The 23,185-nt window shown below is 39.9% G+C and overlaps 1 protein-coding gene across 5 annotated transcripts in view; it reads left to right on the top strand.

Annotated features, from left to right (window-relative positions):
- The first annotated feature begins 890 nt into the window (after window positions 1-890).
- Window positions 891-23,185, top strand: part of rxraa (retinoid X receptor, alpha a) — a 173,441-nt gene continuing 151,146 nt past the window's right edge. For 2 of the 5 annotated variants that reach the window (XM_017715533.2, XM_037546207.1), the window contains exon 1: window positions 893-1,166. In XM_017715533.2, the coding sequence (XP_017571022.1) occupies window positions 1,139-1,166 (28 nt within the window). In that variant the 5' untranslated portion in view covers window positions 893-1,138. Of the gene's footprint in view, window positions 1,167-23,185 lie in introns of all 5 variants that reach the window. The other 3 variants (XM_017715562.2, XM_037546208.1, XM_017715542.2) reach the window with 2 other exon arrangements.

The raw sequence follows: 23,185 nt of genomic DNA, 5'->3' as shown, positions 1-23,185 counted from the left end.
TGTGGGCCAATTCTTGCGAAAAAGTTGGGCCAGATTCGGGCCACATCAATTATTTCCACTTACTTTGCAGTGTGCAATCCAGATCTGGGCCTAAGACCCAGTCAAATACTGGGCCAGAACAAACCCAAGGATGTGGCCCACAAGTATACATGAATATTGAATGGAAGTGTAAAAACAAAATACTTGTATTCAATATTTGGCATAGGATAGTGGACCACTGTTGGCCCGCTGATGGCAAAGCAAGCGTTTTGCTCAGCATTTTCTGAGCAGGTGGTTAAGCAGTAATAGACAAAATTCCACTTATCATTAATCAATATCCACTCACAGTCCAATTTACTTTTTTTCCTTCCTTGCTTTCTTTAGTTCTACTTTGAAGTGTAGTAAATAATTTTAATCCAGCACAATGTCAGAAACATCTTCTATACAGTCATTTTATCTATTCATTTGCCTAATTCTTTTTCCTCTAAGTTGTTTGTAATATTTGTCTAAGTTTATTTTCTAAAATTAAAGGCTCTGTGCATTCAAAATCTGTTTGAGGAGATTAAAAACTAGGTAGGGCTGGTATGCAGGACAATAATCTGGGTGGTCCCAGGAATGGATATCAAGCCAGTTGAACAATATATGCTTGCTGTCTGGGAAACCGAGTTAAAGTGGGACTACGATATGCTCAGAAAAGCAGACTTTATTGTATTGTGCTACCATTTATCACGATAACGATAAATATTGCCATCCCTGCATACCAGCCCTGCATACTCATCATTATCATACACTGTTCCTCCAACGTGGACCAAACGTGTGCAAAACGTTGATCTGACATCCAGAGAAGGAGGGGTTAACTCCGTAGCGCCCCCGCCTCTACCCCCATCCTCCTCACCGGGTCCTCCTGCAACAGAGCCGCCAGACTGAGTGCAACACCGAGAGAGACGGAGGAGAGGAGAGAGAGTGAGCGTCTGCGTGTGCGAGAGCTCCCAACGAAACGCAAGTGATCACAAAGTGAGAAGAAAAAGAGGCGGAAAAAACGTCTCGACACTCAGCGTCCGCTTCGAGCCTCCGACTCGAGGAAGCTGGTGAAGCTCAGCGGCAGCGGCAGCAGAAGCGGTGAGGGACAGCTGGCATGAGCTAACTAACCCCGCCGGCCATGGAGACCAAACCTTTCCTGTCATTGGGTAAGTTTGTGAGCGCTGTTAAACGCGATACTTTGCCTCTATCGTGCTTTGTACCGGGCACCTCCGCCGCGGAGGGAGAGAAAACATCTCGAGCAGTGTTTCGGTTTCTGGGGATTCTGTTTTAAAAGCAAACCACCAGTGAAACGCAGATGTTGCACATGCATGGTCGCCAGGCTTGTTTACTTTGTGTCGCTCGAGCTGAAGTCGCGAGCTCATAGTAAACAGCAAAGTTGAAGCGGGCGCGCGCTCCCGATGGCACGCGCCTGTCACTCACTCGCACTTTCAGTGCTTTCAGTGAAAGTGTGCTGAGCAATAAAGGAGGCGTCTTTTTGCCCCCGCTGTCATAAACACGGCTCGGTTTTTACCCCCTCCTGATGTAAACAGTCATTTCTCTGTCAGGACGACGCTGGAGTTGGGAAATCACACCTAGCTTCACGTGGTGGGAGACCGAGGGACGTGTGAGTACGGGGCTGAAGTCGGCTTCTCGTTTGCCAGCTTCTGGTTCGAATTCTGCCGTTCCACCTTAAACAGCGCAGCAGTTACATTTAAGGTGGAACGGAAACATTCGAATGAGAAGCTGACTTCAGCCTCGTGGTTTGTGTGTGTGGTTGTAAAAGCTGCTGCTCTTAGCTGAAGTGCTCGCGTTTCCCCTTTTCTTTATTTTTCTCCTCAGTAAAATGGCATTACAGCCTCGTTGGCTGCCTCTCGCTAACGGCTGGTTGTGAAACATTTAAAAACAAAACGTTGCCTTTTCAGCTCTCGATGGGGAGAGAAACACTGAGTCAGAGGACATTTCTCCTCTCTGAGAACTTCTTAAGCCGTTTCTTTTGCCTCCTACACGGTCTGCTCAGTGAAGCTGGGCGCCCAGATATTTTTTTTGTTTTGTTCCGGCAGCGAGAAATTTCTGAGCTGACGAAAAAAGTAAAAGTGATCCGGTCACTTCAGCGCTGTGGGTGTGTGGTTGTAACACGAGACTGACGTATGGAAACGAAAAGAAACTTTTTATAGTTTGTGAATTTTTTTAAAGAAACGCATCTTTAAAGGTTATTTAGAAAATGCTTAATATATATAGGATCCATCTGAATACGGAAACTCTGCTTTGCTGGTTAAATCGTTCTCACCTGTTATATTGGTTCTTTAAAGAAAAAAGTGGTACTAGCACCAGAAAGGGTTCCGCGGTTTTTACAAGTGGACTGGGAATGGGGCTTGCGCACTTGGTTCTTTAACTCATAACAGTTCAGTTCATTCATTGGTTCTTTAGTAAAGGCATTGGTTCTGTTTAGAACCATGAGGCCATGAGAACAGAGCCGTTTCACGCGTAAACAGTTCTTTGCATGGCAAAGTAGTTCTTCAGATTGTTGGAGAACGTGTTGTGTATGGTTCTATATAGAATATTTTTCTTTCTATATAGCACCAAAAAGGGTTCTTCCTTTGTTACAAGCTTGACATCATAACGGTAGAAGAATCCTTTTTGAGTATTGAATAACCCCTCAAGAACCATCTTTAACTCATAACAGTAGTGCACACTTAAAATGATTAGTGAAGACATTGGATCTGTTTAGAACTGTGAGTTCTATATAGAACCATTTCATGCCTAAATGGTTCTTTGCATGGCAAGGCAGTTATTCAGATTCATTCAGTTATTCAGATGTTTCTTTATAGCACCAAAAGGGTTCTTCCATTGTTACAAGCTTGACATTGTAATAGTAGAAGAATTCTTTTCAGTACTAAAGTACCACTGAAGAACCTTTTTAAGAGGGTGCAACCCTTTTGGGTGCTATACGAAACCAGATTCTTTAAAGATCCACATACAACAAGTTTTCCATCATCGACAACCATGCAAATTCCATTTTGTTTCATTCCCCAATGCTGTATGTCCATTTATCAACAGTTTTGAATATAAGGCACGTTAATTTCTCTAATAAAGGTGGTATTAATCATAATATAGCATCGATATTTCTGTGTAAAGCCCACTCCCAACAAGGTATACCATAAAAAAAGGAACTTCTTAAAAGGGTCTGTAATACCTTTTGGAACGAAATCCTTCATATAACCACTGCCTTTACTAAGGAACCTTTGAAGAACCATTTTCAATGGTGTGTATCTTTGTCTATTTACTGATATATCTAACTGCGTGGTCATGTGCAGCCAGTATGCCTAAAAATGTCCAGACATCCCTTCTAGTGAATTCGGCTATTTTCATTTCTGACACATGAGTTCAGTTGCACACAAACACACAATTTGCATAATCTCTATTGAAAAGCTTTGCCAGTAGAATGGGATGCTCTGGAGCAGCCACACATGAGTCTAAGTTCACCAATGACCAATGCCAGGCATGTACCTGACCTCACCAGTGCCCTTATGGCTGAGTGCAATCAAATCCTCCCAGGAACGTTCCAAAGAAAGTTGTTACCGCAGCAGAGAGAGAACAAACTGCGTATTAAGACGCTTGATTTTAGAAGGAACCTTGAGTGAGCAGGTGTTCTGATCATGCTTATCTAGTCCAGAAAAGATCATATATCTTTAATATTGGTATTGTTGAACAATTTGTGTGCAGGTTTTTGTGCATCTGTATGTTCTACTTGTGTTTGTGTGAATAAGAAACATTGATTCATAATGTCAAGGCTGCACATCCTAAAGGAATAGAAATGAATCAATGTAATGACATTTGGAGTGAAGGCACAATAAGCCTTCCTTTGAGATCTGCAGTACGTACCATTTAGCGTTTGCCATTTGCCATTTACCATTTAGGCTTCTACTGGAGCGCCCAAACTCAAGCCCCCTCTCTGCTTTATGACACACTCATAGGCCTACGTAGGGCAGACTTTGAAATGAGTGGATGCCAGCTGTAGAACACTCAGCACAGTAATGAGTGCAACCCAATACTTATGCAGATCCCCACAGATGAGCTCATGATCTGGGGGTCATATACAGTTTAATTTGGGTCTTCTCGATCCGGTGTGGTTTATGTGGGTGCCGTGTCTTCGCCGCATGGTTCAGGACCAGAGAGAAGCCCAGGGCTGTAGGCTTTAGCGTTATTCTGTCTGCAACCCTTTGATGAAGGGGTCATGTTACACCTTGACACTCATCATCACCCCTTCCCTGCGCCAAGACGAGAGACAGCAGGCGTGCACATCTCCGTGCAGCTTTCTCCGCTTACCTACATGCTGCCTGCAGAGTTTTGCAGCAGTGCCTCTTTCTGGCACAACAGTGGGGCTGCGTGTAATGGACAGAGTCCTGTATTGTAATTATAGTGTCGTGTTTTGTGATTACAATGTACCCTATATTAAAAACACATTAGTGAACCCTTGTGGTGATGAGACCTGCATTAGTTTTTCTTTGTTGGAGCACATAAATGCCTTGATTCATCAAAACAACCGCAGAAACTCATCTACAGCATCTGTGGTCACTAAACGTAATAAAGATTTTGTCATTTGTTAAAGGGCTACATGTTGCAGCCTTTTGCAGTACCAGTACTTTTGCAGTAAAGCTTGCCACACTTGCATCGTGCCTGAAAATTAAAACAAGAGAAAATAAGTCAGATGTGCATATTCGAACCTTTTCATACCAAATGTATCAAGAGGTTGTAAATACACCTATTGATACGTTGATACAACGTGTAATTATACATGTGATTATGTAATTACATTTGAATAATATAGCAAAATGAAAGTAAAAACTCATATTCTATAGGTGAACAGGGCTTATGGTTTGTTAGCATGGCTTGGTCACTGATTTAAGCAGACAGACTCATACAACACAAAGGGTTTTGACTGGTGTGTAGTAGTTAAACTTTTCCTGATCTCGTCCTTGTGGAACCTCTGTGCAGGCCTCAGTTTTGCTCTGTCCCAGCACCCAGCACAAATAAACTAAGCAATCAAGAACTGAATACCTGCTACAACTGTGCTCAGAGCTGTGGACTGTGTGAAAGTCCCATGAGGACTGGATTGCATTATTGTGTGGACTAAGCTGAGGAAAAGGTAAATGGCCTACATACAGTGTTTCCCACAGATCTGAAATATACCTGAGGTAGCATCCAAGAGTGGGGCAGTATTCTACATACCAACACATGCAAATAAGCTTGTTTTGGTATGCTTTTTACTTAATTGAGTATTCAAATGAGGCAGATCTGGGGTTAGAAAAGAAAAAAGTCATGCATTATCATGTAATTTTGTAATGCCAGCTTTTTACTGAGTGTGGAGCATTAGACCAAAGAAATGTTGAAACACGAGCAGATGATATTGCATATTGTCATGCAAACCATGCCCTTGTTTATTCACGACAGTATCCAATATTTTTGAAATTGCTGAAGCGGGACATAATATACTTGGGTGGCTATCAGTATATCACTGTCGTCAGAGCCTCATATGTCCATTTTTGTCGATTTTCAGTTTTTGACATAATTCGAAAATGTATGTTGGTTTTTATTTTGTGTGTAAAGTTTTATGAAGGATGACCCAAAAGTTGCCAAAAATTACTTAGAAAGACGTCTGGTTCCATTGACTTACATTGAAAGTAATGTATGTTTTTCCTTCTCCTGTAAAGTAACAATGTGGAGATACAAGGTTTTGTTCCGACAACAGTGGCTATATTGCTGCGCCACCCAAGAATAGCCTATATGTGTAGAAACCGCTGTGGATATATTTCTTGCCTTAACCAAACCTTTTGAGGAGATGAACTTTAATGTGCATTAATGTGACTAAGACTAATTCCGTATAATTTTGGACCACTTCTATTGGTTCATTTGTGTTCAAATGTTTAGGAAATGTACAGGACGTGTGGCATTTTAAATTGGTGTGAAAAAAAAGCATCTGTGAGTGGTCAGGATATTTATTAAGTGGTTGGTGGTTTGTTAAAGGGCTATATATTATAGCCTTTTGCAGTATCTGTATTCATGTACGTCAATATAACAAGATTTTACTCCACATAGCTTTGGACCATTTCTGTTGTTCCAATCATTATAAATTGCTCACACAATATAAAGAACAATTGGCTTTTTTAATGGTATCAAAAGCAAAAACCAGAAGAAATACAGTAATGAGGTTTTGACATTACAGTATGTCTGAGGGGTGGACTATTGTGCAGACTTCACTGCTCAGCTTACTGATTTGTCAACACAAAGAATTCATTATCTTGAACAGCTCTTGTAACGTAATTCATAGCCTGCTTACTCTTTCACTTATATTTGGATGAGCAGCTTTTGACTCTTCAGGCCGGTCTGCAAAGCAAAGCAGTCATTACCAGGCTGTCGGCTTATTGGATATGTTCTTTTGTCATTTAGAGTAGTTGTTTTCATTATTATTTATTCTCCATTAGCTCATCAAGACAACAGGTGGTACAGAGGCAGTAATCAAGCAGCCAATTCAGGCCTACTTGTGTGAATGAGAATAAAAGGACTTTTATTACATTGGTTTTGATTAGTAATTTGCATGTGTTTAGTCAGAAGAGGCGGTTGAGAGCACTCAGCAGTGAAAGACCTGGCAAAAATGACGCTGAATATGAGAGATAAGCCACAGTGAGGATAAAAAAAATAGATAAGTAAATAAATAAAGAGGGGATAGTGTGTAGTCTAAATATATTCTCACAGTAGGTAGTGTGTGTTAGGAAAACATTACATATTAATCTATGGCTTGTATTGCAAAAGATAAAAGCAGTCCGCGGCAGGCCTCAGATGTGTAAGAGAGCATTGTGATTTCTTTCAGCGGGTGTGATGTATAGCTAGGTGCAGCGTGTGGGAATGAGCGTCTGTTTTCAGCTGTTGCATCAGCCTGCTGCTGTGGCATACTAAGATCAGACAGCCTGTGATTTATTTAGCTTCAATGACTAAAGTTCATGCATGTTTTTTTGTCCTTTTTTGTTAAACTTGCTCTTTTGGAAGTAAGAGTAGCAGTGGCTGTGAGGGACTTTATTCCAGATTCGAGTGCTGGTTTTGTTTAATATAGATCGATTTGTACACCTTCAAAGAAAAAGGACGTGCGAAAAGCAGACTCATTTTTTTAGATTTTGCGTTTGTCATGTGCAACATACCTTTAACTAGATGTTTACAATATAATCAGCAGGCTTATCATTTGATTAATTTAGTGTGGATTTCTTGGATTTTTTCCCAATTTTTCTCCCCAATTTAGTTGTGTCCAGTTCCACCCATTAGTTAGGACTTCCCTAATCCCACGGTACCATGAGTGCTAGGAGGGCAAAGGCTAGCACATGCTTCCTCTAAGACCTGTGAAGTGCCACCGTTTCTTTTCAAACTGACACTAATGCAATGTCATTGGACAGTCGAACATGCTCAGAGGAAAGCGTCAACCACCAGATCTGTTACATCTACTAACAGACGTCTGTGGACTAGCATGGGGGGATATAGGGTTAACCCTAACCCTAACCCCTATGGGGGATAGGGGGGTCATCCCATCATCCACTCGGGAGCCTCATTTCTTGGACATTTTAAACCCATCAAACCAAACATCTTGCTACTGATACATTCAGAGACTTTGCCCCTTTATCTTGTTTAAATCTGCCACCAGATGAGTTCTGCAGCAGGCTTGTCCATGTACAGTGGATCAGCAAGCAGAATCGGAGCTTCCTGCATGCTACCATGCTTCCCATAACTGCATAAAAGATGCACAAGCTTTCCTTTTGTGCTCAAGCTCATTCAGAGTAAGGCTTGTTGATTAATTGAATTTTATTGTCATTTATATATTTGGCTGCCAATGATTATGAAAGCAAAATAATCAAGATAAAATGATAATTGATAATGCTCTGATTTTGTTGTGTTATGAATCTGGCTTTACAGTGATGCACCTTGACTCCTCCCTAGTAGCTCAAACTCACTCTCAGCCAGGCTGTGGTATGTTTAGTTCAGCTCAGAAAATATCATACACATAAAAATATTTTGGAAAATTTTAGTCACAGTCCTGCCTAAGACCCATTTTATCCTCTTTATCCTGTCAGAACTCAAACCTGTCAGATACTGTGTTCTTTTAACAATAATGTGGGAAAGAATACTGTCAAATCATTATGATTTAGACAAAACATTTTCAATGGGAGACAGGTCTGGACTGCAGGCAGGCCAGTCTAGTAGCCACACTCTTTTACCTTGAGGCCATGCTGTTGTAACACATGCAGAATGTGGCTTGGCATTGTCTTGCTGAAATAAGCAGGGATGTCCCTGAAAAAGACGCTGCTTGGATGGCAGCATATGTTGCTCCAAAACCTGAATGTACCTTTCAGCATTAATGTTGCCTTCACAGATGTGCAAGTTACCCATGCCATGGGCACTAACACACCCCCACACCATCAGAGATGCTGGCTTTTGGACTTTGTGTTGATAACAATCCGGACAGTCCTTTTTCTCTTTGGCCTGGAGGACACAACGTCCATGATTTCCAAAAACAGTTTGAAATGTGGACTCGTCAGGCCACAGGACAATTTTCCACTTTGCGTCAGTTCATCTCAGATGAGCTCGGGCCCAGAGAAGCTGGCGGTGTTTGTGGGTGTTGTTGATACATGTCTTTCGCTTTGGCAGAGTTTTAACTTGCACTTGTAGACGGAGTGACGAACTGTTTTCACAGACAGTGGTTTTCTGAAGTGTTCCTGAGCCCATGTGGTAATATCCGTTACAGAATGATGTCGGTTTTTAATGCAGTGCCGCCTGAGGGATCGAAGGTCACAGGCATTCAATGTTGGTTTTCTGCCTTGCCGCTTACTTGCAGAGATTTCTCCAGATTCTCTGAATCTTTTGATGATATTATGGACTGTAGATGATGAAATCCCTGAATTCCTTGCAATTACACGTTGAGAAACATTGTTCTCAAACTGTTGGACTATTTGCTCATGCAGTTGTTCACAAAGTGGTGAACCTCGCTCTATCCTTGCTTGTGAATGACTGAGCCTTTCAGGGATGCTCCCTTTATACCCAATCATGACACTCACGTTTCCAATTAACCTGTTCACCTGTGGAATGTTCCAAACAGGTGTTTTTTGAGCATTCCTCAACTTTCCCAGTCTGTTCTTGCCCCTGTCCCAACTTCTTTGGAACATTTTTACAAAATTAAAAAAACAGTAAAGTTCATCTGTTTGAACATTAAATTTCTTGTCTTTGTAGTGCATTCAATTGAATATAGGTTGAAAAGGATTTGCAAATCATTGTATTCTGTTTTTATTTATGTTTTACACAACGTGCCAACTTCTTTGGAATTGGGGTTGTAGATGTGACTGAGGCTGGGCGGTGAGGATGACTCTCCTCCACCCCCTCAGTGAAGTTCATGGGCTTTGATGAGAAGCTGACATTCATAGTTGGGGGGCACATTCCTCTCCTGGCTGTAATTCAGGAACAAAGGTAGAGCTGGGTGAGGGGGAGTATTTTACAGGGCTGTGGTTGGGGGCTGGTTGGCTCTGCACAACTAAAAGCGTACAAGTTGGGTTTTTTACAGCCGGGCAGTTTTGGTTTCCTCCGTCTATGTGTTCGGCCTCCTTTTGTTGAGGGGCTGCAGCTGTCATTTTTATAGAAGGAGGTTTATATGGCTTAAAGTGATAGAGCTCTGCCTCTCTCTCTCTCTGTCTCCTTGCCTGGTCCAACAGGTTCAAAATTTGTATGTTTTGTCTATATTACGCATGTTTTATGCTTTTTTTATTCAATGCTTCATTCCTAAGCAGTGTCCACTGTGATATTTGTCATCGTGAAGGGTCTCTATGACTTGCAGGAGGGAGAGGCACATACGTTAACACTGCGGGTTTTATTGTGTACATGATGAAAGTAGACGTATCTGCATGTCATAGCTGTAGTATGTCCTGAAGCCTTGTTAATAATTTGTGTGTTTGTAGCCCCACAGTGGTGAGCTTTATCTATATGGAGAGTAGAGGACTCTGCACCTCAGCCCTTGACCTCTGCTCCCTGCATGCTTTATCTGCTCAGAATTTTACTTTGCCTCGGGGCTTCTAGGCTGAATTTTAACCACGTTACAAAAGATATAATAAATGTCCCTTGACTGCTACAATACCGGCATCTCTACCTATAAATGAATCACTCATCATTACTGATATTTTTCCTAGTCATATTTGTTTATAGTCCAGACTGTTAAATAATTTGGGACCCTTTTGAGGAGACCAGTCAATGTCAGTCAATACTGAGCTGTTCGAGTCCTTTGAGAGTTCTGTTAAATTATTTATTTGAATGGTTTGGTTGAACTTGTGAAAAGACTCTTGTTCTGAGTAGATCAGTGGTGTAGCTACTAGTACAACCTGCTGAGATCCACTTGAACTTTAAACGATAGTTGTAGTTTGCAGATGTGCCTGATATTGGCCTGTTGGGGTAAAAGCAAAAGTAAACATTTTATAGATAATAATGTGTGCTACAGCTTCAGAAACCACATAAAGTTTGTAACTTGTAAGCTACATTAGCCTTGTTATAATGGCTGAACAATAAGGGAAAGTTTCTCTGACCAATATTCATCGATTTAAATAGTTATTTTGTGTAAATTAGTCCAGGCCTATTTTTTGGTAAAAAGATCAGCATATCCATTTTTTTCATTTTTTAAGTATAAAAGGCCAAACATATTGTGCCCAGTTAGTTGTGGTTGTGTTTTCATTTACACAGCATGTGTTTGGTGGCTTCTTATTGAGCTAACACATCTACAGGTGGTTAACCTGCTCAGTGTCACAGGTAAAAAGTGTTGATAATATAGGCCATAGTTAAAGTTGCAGCTCTTGCGAATTGAAAATTACACACCATCGCTATTTGGGATCTCAAGAAACTAAAGATCAACTCAATCTGTGGTGAGGGGAAGACTGTAAATTTCAGTGTTGCTATATTATTGCTTTACTTGTAAGACCTATGGTAGAGGAGTCATTGGGTGGAGGGAATGAATGGATTCACAGATTTTCATTTTGCTGGCAGGCTTGTTGAAGCCTAGGCCTAGATACCACTGTGTCTGACACCTCAGAAAGTGCTAGTCAGTGAGGTGTAGTGTTCAGTGCACTGTAGCAAACAGCACTGTAGCCTTTCGCTTGCTGATCTTGGCAATCTTAAAGTATTGGGAGGGATGCACTCTGGCAAGTGTGCTGAATGTGTTTGGAGTGCAGGTGCAGCTAATACTCCATCATCTTCACTCATTCATTAATAAACGCAAATACAGACAGGAGCAGCTCTTTGTCATTGTGAATGTTTTCCAGCTCACTTTGACAGTATGGTAATGCAGAAGTGCCCATTTCCTCTTTTTGAGGGGAGAGTGAAATGGAGACTTTGTGCTTTTATATATATATATATATATATATATATAGGCGGCACGGTGGCGTGGTGGGTAGCACTTTTTTTAAAAGTTCAATACCGGGGTGGCGGGGTGGGTAGCGAGGAGGGCCTGGGTTCGATTCCCTGGCTGGGTGATCAGGGTCCTCTCTGTGTGGAGTTTGCATGTTCTCCCCATGTGTGCGTGGGTTTCCTCCGGGTTCTCCGGGTTCCTCCCACAGTCCAAAGACATGCAGTCAGGCCAATTGGACGTGCTAAATTGCCCCTGGGTGTGAGTGTGTGTGTGGCTGTCTGTGTCTGTCTGTCTGCCCTGTGATGGACTGCTGGGACAGCACCCCCCCCGCGACCCTGACGGAGAAGCGGCTTAGAAAATGGATGGATGGATATATACATATATATATATATATATATATATATATATATATATATATATATATACACACACATATATATATACACACACACACATATATATATATATATATATATATATATATATATATATATATAATATTATATATATATGTGTGTGTGTGTGCGTGTCCATGTGTTCATATACATATATATATATATAATATAATATATATAATATATATATATATATATAAACACACAAATGGGCCCTTGCAAATATTTACATGTACCTACATATATATAAAGAGAAAGCTCATAATTCAGCTGTAGAGTTCTGAAGTTATTCAGAGTAGTCTGGTGTGAAATGATGTCTTGTAGAGAAACTTCATGACTGGTTTCTTTACAGTGGAAGTGATAGGAACTGGGGGTTGTGATATCTACAATGCAAATCTAGGCATTTTATTTACTCTCCTAAACAACCAGTTAATGTGCAGGGTTCTGAATGTAATGATTATGGTACTTTCTAAAAAAATATTTTTTTACTTACAATGCCCTGCTGTACCTGTCTGCCATTAATAGATTAAAAAAATATGTTTTAGACCAAAGTCTTACCATAAAACAATGTCTGAACCACCATGCAGTGCATTCATAACCAGTTTAATGTTAATGAGAGTTTATTAAGGTTTAATAACCTTCTGTTATATAGATTTTTAGGCATTAAACAGTTTAGACATTTGATTCCTATCACAACCATCGTGGAAAGGTTTCTGTAGAATGAAGCAGTTCACATCATACCCTCCTGAATGACTTTGTTTACATCCTAAAAAAATAATGTTTCAAAATATTGTTGGAATTCTGCTTTAATACATATGCGACTTGCTGTAAAAGCTGTAATACATACAGAATAAATTAATGCCCCCACATCCTGCCATTGTATAAAAACAAGTATGTGTGTATGAGTGAGTGAGTGTGTGTGTGTGTGTGTGTGTGTGTGTGTGTGGGTGTGGGTGTTAGTGTGTGTGGGGCTCTGTCCACTAATACAGCAGCTTACACTGGAGAGCTTAAACCAATGTGGTAGATTATGGGCCCTGATTGCAATTATGATAACCCAGATCCGTTACAGCCACCAAAATATGATCTCCTGAATTAAGATAAGATGGACGGATTTGCATGGATATATAAGACGAGCTAGGATGAAGCAAGAGCATATTTTTTTCTTTGAGAGCCAGGTTTTCCTTTACTATCGTGACCAATCTCTCCTCACTCCACTCTTTTTTTCCCCGCTGAGTTCAGTGCTCACAAGAGTGATTTACAGTCAGTTGATGCCTGCAGGTCCAGTATTGCTTATGCTGGGCCTCTCCTCTCCACCTTTCAGTTCCCAAAGCATCAAATCTCCAGAATGGTAACTTCGTAGGAGAAGGTAAAAAGTTCCTAACATCTGTTAAAGTAGCTTGGAAGATTTGCTTTTCAAAATTTTCGATGGTCCATTTGTCCATTTGTCCTGAAATGCAAAAGGGCAACTGCCATATTCAAATGGTGTGAAACATAAAACTGATTTGCTTGTAGAGATAAATTTCATGGTTCATATATGTACATTTTTAAAAGAAGAGCGTTTGGATATCCCAACAATAAAATGTAATAATATTATTTTTTTTAATTCAGTCAAAATTAACGTTCATATAGATTTTTTGCAACTATTTATTTGTGATTTATTTTTCTTTTTTTAGATTTGTGTGTTAACCTACTTCCAGCTAACCTGCAAGATGATAACTCAGAGTTGCATAAATTACACTGTACGCATATTTGTTGGGAATATTTACATATAGAGCTCAGTCAGATATGTACTTTTGAATGTCAGTGTCAAGAATCAGTTTATTTTATTTTTTAAATTTCAGTCTTTATATGCCTTATTTAAATGGTTGCTTAACCCTTGTGTGGTGTTCAGGTCTGTGGGAGCCATTTTCAACGTTTAGCAAAAGAAAAAACGATGAGATTTATTATTATTTTTACCTCAGATTCCTTGGCCTTTGTTCGTTTACTGTGAAGAACATTTAAAATAACACATTTTCACTGACTTCACACAACTACACATTTATATTACACATGTGGTGTTGAGTGAACCCACAGGGAATAAAAGTGTGGAGGTGCTGTGTCCTTCACTCTGCGCTTCTCTTACATGGCCTGCTGTTAGTGTGTGTGTGTGTGTGTGTGTGTGTGTGTGTGTGTGTGTGTGTGTGTGTGTGTGAGAGAGAGAGAGAGGGTGGACAACATGGACAGGCTGCGACTGGCTACAGCTGCTAAAGGAGAACCCTACGCTGGCCACTTGTGATATTTTAAACATTTTTTTATTGATTTACAAAACAATAATGCTGTGGGTCCACCAGACCTCCGAGTCATAACAATATCAACACCACACAAGGATTAAGGAAATGAATGCCAGTATGGGAACTGTGTGCAATTCAGATAAATAAACATTTGTCAAATGTGGAAATTGAAACTAGATGAATTGGCATTATGAAGAAATAAATATAACATTCACTTCTGTAGGGTTGTTGTCACGATTGGCTCCTCCCACTCCTCCATGTGCTTTGTGTTTTGGTCTTCCATGTGCATCTGTTTACATGTTCATGTGCTTCTTTGTTTGGTTTCCTCCCAGTCTGGCCCCCTTGTTTTCTTGACTCCACCCCTGATTTGTTCCACCTGTTTTCCACCTGTGTCTTGTGAACAATCGTTATCCCTGTTGTATTTAAGCCCTGTGCTTTCCCCTGTGTGTTTGCAGGTCTTTGTTTGGATGTATGTTTGATGTGTTGTATGTTGTTTGATCTTCTGGCCCTGTTGTTTGTTTGACCTGTTTATTTTCATTATGTCCATCCCACCTTATCTTTGTGTTGGCTCTCTGACCATGCACTGTCTAGACCCTGACTAATAAATCTTGCTTTTCTCCGCACATGCGTCTGTCTCATCCTCGCTGCCCGTTACAGTTGCACAGGGTAGTAAAATGGGCATTGCCTAAATGTTCTGCTATTCTAGAGTACGGCTTCACATAGCGTGTGAATTATCGTCAAATCTAAACATCTGTCCACTGCTGATCAATTTTTAAAGCATATGTCTGCTGACAGCTATATGATTCCAATATCAGTAGGGGTGCACCGATAACAAAATTTTGGACCAGTGTTTTTGAAGTACGTTTCTGCCGATACCAATACATTAAACACTGAAACATACATAAATAATGTAGAAAGTGTGGGTTCATTTAGCAGGACTATGGAGCATTATGGAGAAATGTTTATTTCAGTAGGGTTACAAATGTTGTAAAAGTCACAGTTGCATAGTTTTGCCTAATTGTTGTGCTGCAGTAAAATAAATGTCATCAAATATTGGCTTGAAAGTTGAAAGCTCAGTTGGTTTCAAATCAGATGTTAATCAGGTTCTTAACCAAACATCTGCCCATAACAATATTATTCCAATAACAGTATCTATTGTCATTCATATGTCTGTTGATGTTGATTTTAACGTTTATAAACAGTAGAAACTGCAGCTAGACCTACCTGGATTAGCATTGCAGAGAAATGTAACGTTTAGAATTTCTACACACACACACACACACACACACATTTTCTAAGCCGTTTCTCCCTCAGGGTCGCGGGGGGTGCTGGAGCCAATCCCAGTGGTCATTGGGCGGAAGGCTAGCATTTCTACAGAGTTACAAATACAGTAAAAAATAATAAAATGGAAACATTTTAGCATGGTAGCATGGTAGCCCAGAGGTCTCATAAACATTCTGCTCTTCCAATGCATACATCATCAAATGTCAGTCGAATTTAAACATCTGTCTGATGACGATGATCATTTTTGCAGTGACGGTTTCTGCAGATTGCAATATGATTCTAAAATCATTAGGGATAGACTGATAAGGGAATTGGATGCTGATGTTGATTTCTAATATTTTCCAAATGCTTCATCTGATACATAAACATTTAGAAAATGTGGAAAGTGATCTACCTGTATTATCATTACAGAGGTGTGTAGCAAGTAATTCTATGGGATTACAGCTACAATACATAGAAAATAGCAGTATCCTAGTGCTGCCCAAATATTCTGGTCTTCTAAAGTGCAATAAATACATCATCTAATATTGGTCAGATTTAAACAGCTGCACAATGGAGATCATTCTTTTTGAAGCAACCATCTGACAGTATTGATGTGATTGCGATATCACTGTGCACTACAGTTAATTGGAATGCATGAAAAACTACATCCTATAGTTAGTAATTTTCCTAAGACAGCAGTGATTTGCTCATAGAAGTATGTAGAGATTCTCTTCTCCTCTTGGCTACAGTGTCTCTTTGGCAGTGCGGATATGGAGGTTCGAATAGGAGAATAAGGCTCAGAGTGGGGCTGGTTATGTATGCCAGACGAGGCTATATGTGAGGTGTTAATAGGGGTAGTGTTGTCCACTCCCAGTGCCTTCTGTCCAGGGCACTGCTTCAGGCAGTGTGGCTGCGAGTCCCCCCCCTCCTGCTCCCAATCACTCTGATCCCAGGCAGAGAAGAGCACACTCTTATCACCCGCTGAGTGTGAGAGCTACTGCTCATCATCAAGTGGCTGTTGAGCTGGCTCTCTGCAGCTGAGAGTCTTTTCAATCTCGGGGGAGTGAGAGCCACTAGCTGCCTCTAATGTGAGTGTGCTTTCTTTTACTGAATTGGTGGAGTAATTTAGGAGCACTCGCAGCATCAGGAGGCAGTTGTGGTTTGGCTCTTGTCTCTGGATATTTGTTTAGACTACCAGCGCAGCCTTTCTTCCTCTTCCATTCAGAATGAAAAGCAGAGCGTTTGATAGGCAGTCCTTTGGCCTAACTGAACTTCATGCTCATGATGGGAGTTTTCAGAACTTTTCTGTGGAGAAGAAAAGCCGCGGGCAGTTGAGCAACACGCTTGCAGGCGGGCGAGTGCTGGCAGTGTTTTTGTCAGCAGTGTGCTTGGTGCTGCATACCACAGGGCTCGCATTCCAGCGCCGGCAGAAATGCAGAAATGGCCCCAACAAGTTCAAATGTCACATTTAGGACGGTTTCTTCTGTTTCAGCGTCAGAGAACAGGAGACAGCCGCACATTATACGGCCCATATCAGAACGTCTGTGTGCTTGTACACATGAGGGGTGTAAGTCTCTGACCTCATGAAGATACGATTCAGTTGTGATTCTTTAGGAAATTAACAAGTGCATCATGAAATCTCTAATTTCTATTTGACGTTTGGGATGTGCAACATCACTGCACACATTTGACAGTTTATTATTTCAATTTAAGTCTGTGTTGCAGATTATAATATATACAGCATGTTTACTTGACTCGTGCTATATACCTAACATCAAGTAAATGCACACATGCTGTATTGGAATGTGCTGCTACATGTGTACCACAATGTTGCAGCATAATTGTGCATGACTCATTGTGCTAAATTACTTTCTGTGGAGCAGAAAGTACTTGATTTGTGCTGTTTACATAGGGAACACAATTTTTGTTTACAGGTTTAAAATGCCAGTTCGGCCATTAATACTGACTTTTTAGCAACCCTGGATAATAGAAAGTACTGGAAATATGCTAATGTGTTTTAGGGCTACAACTAACAATTCTTTTTATAAAGCTATGCTTACTGGTTTGTGTATAATTAACATTAAGTAATTTCCCCAACAGTTTTCTAAATCATACTTTACAAAAAACGGAAGGATTTTTTTCAAGGGCATAGTAGCATGTCTTCTGCCTTGCTTTTCAACACACTATTTTAATCAGTATAAAACCTGTGCTTTCAAAGTTATGTTTACTAAGCAAAAATGGCTTGAATCTGCACTGTGAAGAATGTTTTACAAAAGCTGACTTTTCAGTGAGCTGAAACGCTGTTTTGTGTGCGAAGGGGGCTAAAATGCAGAGAAAAAACTACATCTGTATTTTCTTGTAATGAAGTGATGTAACTTTAGTTTAGGAGCATAAACCTTGTTAACCCAAGTAACCAATAACAAGATTAATAAGAATTTAATAATAACAAATTAATATGAATGTCAGTGATTTAATAAATTTTTTGTTAAAGCTATAGTATGTTTCATGTGCTTCCTGTGCATAGAGCCCCCCTAGCATACTGCTGGACACACAATTATATTTTGTTCCAATTTAACAGCATCCAATTACTGTTTCTTTCCATTTAAACAAAAGAAAGCTTTGTTTTATCTGATTTCCATTGTTACACTAATGCTAATTTTCACTAGTGCCTCTTTGGGATTTCCCATGTTACGGCGTCATTATTTGATGCCTTAAGTATTCTGAAAAATTCTGAATATAACTTATTCATAGGTATATATAGGTTTATGTTTTAGACCTGTGAGTTAAAAATAAAGGCTAATAAAAATGGCCATAAATCACATGCCAGACATGATCTATGCATCCCTGTCTTATATATTTTTTAAAAGTACACAATGCACAAACAGTGAATACACAAAATACACAGAACTGAATACACAAATATGACTGGAGGAACTATTTATTTCCAATAAGTGAAATATGTCAATTAAAACCAAACTAATAATCCCATTTCAAATTGCACAAAGCAGTGCATAGTGTTTGAACACATATTGAATATTATCCTAATCATTTATAACATTCTAAAATCAAAGCAGTTTAATCTGCAGCTTCAGATCACAATCATTCATTACACTGTGTTTGTGTACAATGTGTGCAGAGGAATGTACATGCGTGTGTGTTTGTAGAGGTGGGTAATATGATGATATTTTATCATTATCTTGATAAATTATGTCCACTATGCTTCCTGGGCATATTGTGGATATCACCAATACTTAAACTGTGCTGACTAACCATGTGTTTCATTACAAAGTGAGCATCTTTTAAACTTGTTTAGTTGGAATGCAGGGCAGTGTAGTTTGTAAAGTATTGAATAAAAATGATTGTAGCTGTAGGTTTGTTATTATTATTGTGGTATTTTTATATGTGGCACTTCAGGTTCTGTTTTGTCTGTTCCAGCATATTAAATGCAACAAGGTGCAGGATGAGGTTTATCTTGGAGAGGCCCACAGCTCTCAGTGGTGTTGGCTAGCACACTTAGGGTTAAAGGTTGCAGCAGGGTCACAGCATATGGTCACAGGAGCACAGTGCAGTATCTCTACAGCAGCAGCAGGGTGAGTGAGAGGGAACCACTGCTATAACCACAACTGAGCTGCTTTCACTAAGCCTGTTCCACTGTAGAAGGACACTCGCCACCTGGGGCTTCTGTCTCCATCAGTGCTGTTGCTCCTCTTTCTTTTTCTTTTCAATCTTTCTTTTTTTCCCACCTTTTTTATCACATTTACGTTTAAAGCGGAGGGGTGTGAGATCCTTTGAAGCCTTTATACCCGTAGAGATATTGAAACCTCCAATAAAAGAAGATGATTTAAAGTGAGGTGTAAGAATAGAATAGAGAGAGAGAGAGAGAGACAGAGAGAGAGATGGACAGAGGAAAGAGAATAAGTGGAAAAGCTTTAGAGAGGCAAAGAAAGAGAGAGAGTTTGAGTGAAAGCACCAAAAAGGGTTCTGCTATGGTGACGATATCAAGCTAGTTACAGTAGAAGAACCCTTTTGGTGCTATGTAGGACCCTGTTCAAAAAGGTTCTATATAGAACCTTGTACAGCACATTCTCCATCAATCTAAGCACCATTTAACCACGCAAAGAATCCTTTAATCACGCAAATGGTTCTTTGTGTGTTTATGGTTCTATTTAGAACCATTTTCTTTACTAAACGACCCTTGAAAAGCCATCTTTTTTAAGAATGTGTAGAGAGGGAGAAAATTTGTGTGAAAGAGACAGAGAGAGAGAGAGAGAGAGAGAGAGAGAGAGAGAGAGAGAGAGTGAGGCAGAGAAGAGAAAAAGAAAAGAAGAGAGGGAGAGAAAGTGAAAATGAGGTAGAGAGAGAAAGTGGGGAGAGTGAAAGAGATGTAAGAAAGAAGAGAGAAAGAAATGAGAGAGTGAGAAACAAGAAAGAAAATGAAAGGGAGAGACAGTGAGTGAGAGAGAAAAAATAGAAGAGTGAAAGAGAAGATAGAGTGAAAGAAAAGCTGAGAGAGAGAAGAAACAAAGAGAGAGAAAAGGAGAGTGAGAGAGAAGACAGAGTGAAAGAAAAGCTGAGACAAGAAAGAGAAAGGGACAGAGAGAAAAGGAGAGTGAGAGACAGAAGACAGGGTGAAAAAAGCTGAGAGAGAAGAAAGAGAAAGAAAGGGAGAGAGAGAAAAGGAGAGTGAGAGACGAAAGAAAGAGTGAAAAAAAGTTGAGAGAGAGAAGAAAGAGAAAGAAAGGGAGAGAGAAAAGGAGAGTGAGAGACAGAAGACAGAGTGAAAGAAAAGCTGAGAGAGAGAGAAGAAAGATAAAGAAAGGGAGAGAACTGGTAAAAAGGGTGAAGGAACCCCATTTGGTTGTGAGATGGGGTGGGCGTGGGGGTTGAGGGCTTGGCACATCTGGACTGTTCCAGTGAATGTTTTTGGAACATCTGGAGAAATTCGCTGAAATTTAAGGGTCCCTCCTTTTGATTTAGCCCTCTTTTTTTCCCCTCTCCCTCTTGTAGTCACCGCTCAACGTCTTCAAAGCCCCCCGCTGTGTTGCGGGACTTAAATGAAGGGGAGACTCCCATTACAGCGCAGGTCGAGTCATTCCACATTTTTATTATGGGCTAAATTGGGCCCATGTGACCAGCGCCCCTTTGTGCAAGGAGTCTAATGAAGTGGTGCAGCAGCGAAAGACTGGAACCTTAATGCACACCTACCCATAAAAAAAGCCTGAGCCTGAGCCTGCCTCCACTAACCCCTCCCGCTCCATTCAAACACTCACTAATCCTGATAGAAATCACTCATTCTTAGCAGAGTGTGAAATGTAATACCTGCCTAATCCTTAAGCGTGAATCATGATTTGAGGGGAAAAAAAGGATGAATTCTCTATGGTGTAAGGTGTATGGTGAAATATTGCAGCAATGCCAAGAGCTTTATCCCTGTGTTAGACACTAGATACAATCAACGCTAAGTTTGAGTTCAGCATAGTTTCAATGAAAAACAGTGAAAATGGAAGGAAAATAAGAGAAATTGATCCAGTTGTGGTGGAAAGGAAAATATTCCAATATAATCTCATTTTAAATACATTATGTTTTCAGACCTATAAGAGTAAGTAAAATTTTCTAAAAAAACAAAAAAAGGCTTTTATTCATCAAACCAGCATAATGAAGTGGGTCTGGTTCATAAAACTTTAGTAGGACATGGAAATAAGCAGAGATTTCAGCGCTAACGATGAGCTTCAGTGCATGAAATCAAGTGCTAAACCTTATTTACATATTATTTACATGAAGCATGCAAATATTTCTGCGTTCTTGAGTCAAGGCGAAGTTTGAGGTTGAGGAGTCAGTGCACTGCTCCCCCTACTGACTAAATTTTATATTTTGTTAAAAGTACAATGCCTTTAAGGAATAAAATCTGAAAGAAAGAAAGTGTCTTAGTCTTTTTTAAGACATTAAATAATGTGATCGTGTAGTGGGATTATTTTCCTAAAGTAACATATTTAAATGTTTTGTTATTGCAGTGCAATGAGATGCTTCTGTGCTAGCTGGGCGATGTTAGTATTATAAAACAAAAGCACAGTATAATAAAGTCTTTAAATGAAACATGAAATCGTTGTAGTATTTTACATTACATTACATTACATTACATTTAGCAGACGCTTTTATCCAAAGCGACTTACAAATAATGTGGTACATAGAACAAACATTGTCAGGCCTTAAGGAGGCCAAAGGGTAATAGCGGGTAGAGAAGGGAAGGAGGGCAAGAAGGAGATGAGGTTGGTAGTGGTTAGATTTGCAAGAAGCGATTAGAGTAAGTGCTCCCTGAAGAGCTCGGTCTTCAGGAGTTTCTTAAAAATAGCGAGGGACGCCCCTGCTCTGACAGTGGAAGGTAGGTATTTCTTTCTACCACTATGCATATAAAGCATGGACATGCACTTTGGCACAGGTTTGCCACATGCACAAATAATTAATGTTGTTAATTTCTAGTATTGGTGAAGATTATCTTGGTAATAGTTTGGGTTTGGTGTTTTTCAGTTTCTTATATTATTACACAGGTGTGGGCAATAAGACAATATTTTATCATTAATGCATGCTTTTTTGAGCATATCATGGATATCTTCAGTGTTTAAAGATGACTGACTAAACATGTTTAAAGTTTGTAAAGCATTGAAAAAAAATCATATACTATTATTATAGTATTTTTATGTGGTGCTATGGGTTCTATTTTGTCTCTTCCAACTTATTACATCTCAGAAAAACTAAACATTGTGATGCATATCGTGTATCATGAAAATGTCTTGCAGTATCTTGATAATATTATTGCCATATCGCTCACAGCGATACACTACACTAAAATTTTAGGATCTGATTTGACTACATGCAGCTTTGATGAAGAAGGCCCAATGTGTCCTAAATCCATTAGGTTTGCACTCATAAATATCAAAGTGTACTGAGGCAAAGAAAGTCTCTAACTAGTATGTGTGGCCGCAGCATGTAGCTAAGCAGCTAACCAAGCAACCTACGTTGTTACCTTACATGTATATAAGCATCTGTTAATATTATCTTATTGTTTAGCAGAGCATCCACACTTATCAGAGATAGTGTGCCACCTTCATTCATAGCTGCTCGAGATGTTGAATGTTTGCAAATATATCTATACATGTTAATACCTAATAAATGCCAAAATTGATCATTTTTGTTTAGCTTATTTATGGTCAGCAATGGCATGTTCTTCTGTACATTTGCTAGCCATTGTATCTGAATGACTGATCTGAAACATACTCGGAGCCACTGCTGAGGAAGCTTTAAACTTTACAATGGATATTTTCAACATTTAATGCACATTTATTCATTACATAAAATAAATATTCAAATGTCAAATGCTATTTTGACAGCCCCAATGGAAAGGTAGCTGAGGTAGCTAACGCTGCAGTAGTCTGCTGTTGCGTGAGTGGCAAGGGCTTTGCATGTGATGCCGTGCAGGCTGTGTTCTACCTGTGACTGTTCTGTATTAACTTTGTATGACTGATCTTTGCATTTACCTTTTTCTCAGTGCATCCTGCACATATTTAACAAGCACCCTTTCAGGTTAACTTTGTTTACAGTGAATGTCCTGATCTGCTACATTTTGTGGGTTTTTGATTTCCATCATCCTTCCTTCCGTCTGTTGATTTGGAGTTGGGTCTTTTATCTAATATGTTGCTTGGACTGAGTGCTTTTATTTAAAAAATCCCTCTCTCTCTCTCACTCACGCTCTCTCTGAATGCAGCCAGTTGGTTAATCGTGTCCCCCTCAGTCTGTGCACAGAGCTATTTTCTCTGTGTTGCTGTGCAGATGGCCTACATCTT

The sequence above is a fragment of the Pygocentrus nattereri genome, chromosome 16, assembly GCF_015220715.1.
Source record: "Pygocentrus nattereri isolate fPygNat1 chromosome 16, fPygNat1.pri, whole genome shotgun sequence".
NCBI lineage: Eukaryota > Metazoa > Chordata > Actinopteri > Characiformes > Serrasalmidae > Pygocentrus > Pygocentrus nattereri.
This window is presented reverse-complemented; position numbering and strand designations above follow the sequence as displayed.